We start from the raw sequence: 811 nt of genomic DNA, 5'->3' as shown, positions 1-811 counted from the left end.
GAGCTCCCTGAGCTCCCTGAGCTCCCCCAGCTCCCCCAGCTCCCCCAGCTCCCTGAGCTCCCCCAGCTCCCAATCCTGGCCTGTCCCAGCCCCACGGGATCACTGTGGCAGCCAAGCCCACCAGGAGGTTTCTGCAGGAGATTTCCCTTTACTCTGTAGCACAGAGGGACAGACACAGAGCACACAGGGACAGACACAGCACACAGGGACAGACACTCACAGGTAGCACAGGAGAGGACAGACACAGCACAGAAGGACAGACACACATGTAGCACACAGAGGGACAGACACACAGCACACAAGGACAGACACACAGCACAGAAGGACAGACACACAGCACAGGAGGACAGACACCCAGCACAGATGGGCAGACACACAGCACACAAGGACAGACACACAGCACACAAGGACAGACACACATGTAGTACACAGAAGGACAGACACACAGCACACAAGGACAGACACCCACATGTAGCGCAGCTCCGACTCCCGGCGCACCAGGATCTCCCGGATCCGCTCGATCCTGAAGAGCTCCCCCTCGATGTCATCCATGGTGGTGGTGGAGTCGGCCATGGACACGATCTCGTCCTCTGGAGAAGGAGCAGGAGCCGCCTGAGGCAGCAGCAGCAGCAGCAGTTCCCTGCTCCCAGCCCGTGCCAGGCTCTGGGCTGGGACAGAGCCCACATTCCCTCGAGCAGCGGCAGCCCAGGGGAGCTGCAGACAGCTGCAGGGGAGGGCAGGAATGTCCCTTTCCTTTCCAGAGGCGCAGAAACCTCCAGCACGTCCAGCACAGAGAGCTGAGCAAACCCCG

The 811-nt window shown here is 60.7% G+C and overlaps 1 protein-coding gene across 1 annotated transcript in view; it reads right to left on the bottom strand.

The window, feature by feature from the left end:
* The window catches only part of LOC102042651 (bMERB domain-containing protein 1-like), a 5,944-nt gene extending 5,356 nt beyond the window's left edge, over window positions 1-588 (bottom strand). Inside the window, exon 1 of the mRNA XM_031062689.1 lies at window positions 470-588. Coding sequence (XP_030918549.1) covers window positions 470-573 — 104 coding nt within the window. The 5' untranslated portion in view covers window positions 574-588. The remainder of the gene's footprint in view (window positions 1-469) is intronic.
* Between the last annotated feature and the right edge of the window lie 223 nt (window positions 589-811).

The sequence above is a fragment of the Geospiza fortis genome, unplaced genomic scaffold (genome assembly GCF_000277835.1).
Source record: "Geospiza fortis unplaced genomic scaffold, GeoFor_1.0 scaffold485, whole genome shotgun sequence".
NCBI lineage: Eukaryota > Metazoa > Chordata > Aves > Passeriformes > Thraupidae > Geospiza > Geospiza fortis.
This window is presented reverse-complemented; position numbering and strand designations above follow the sequence as displayed.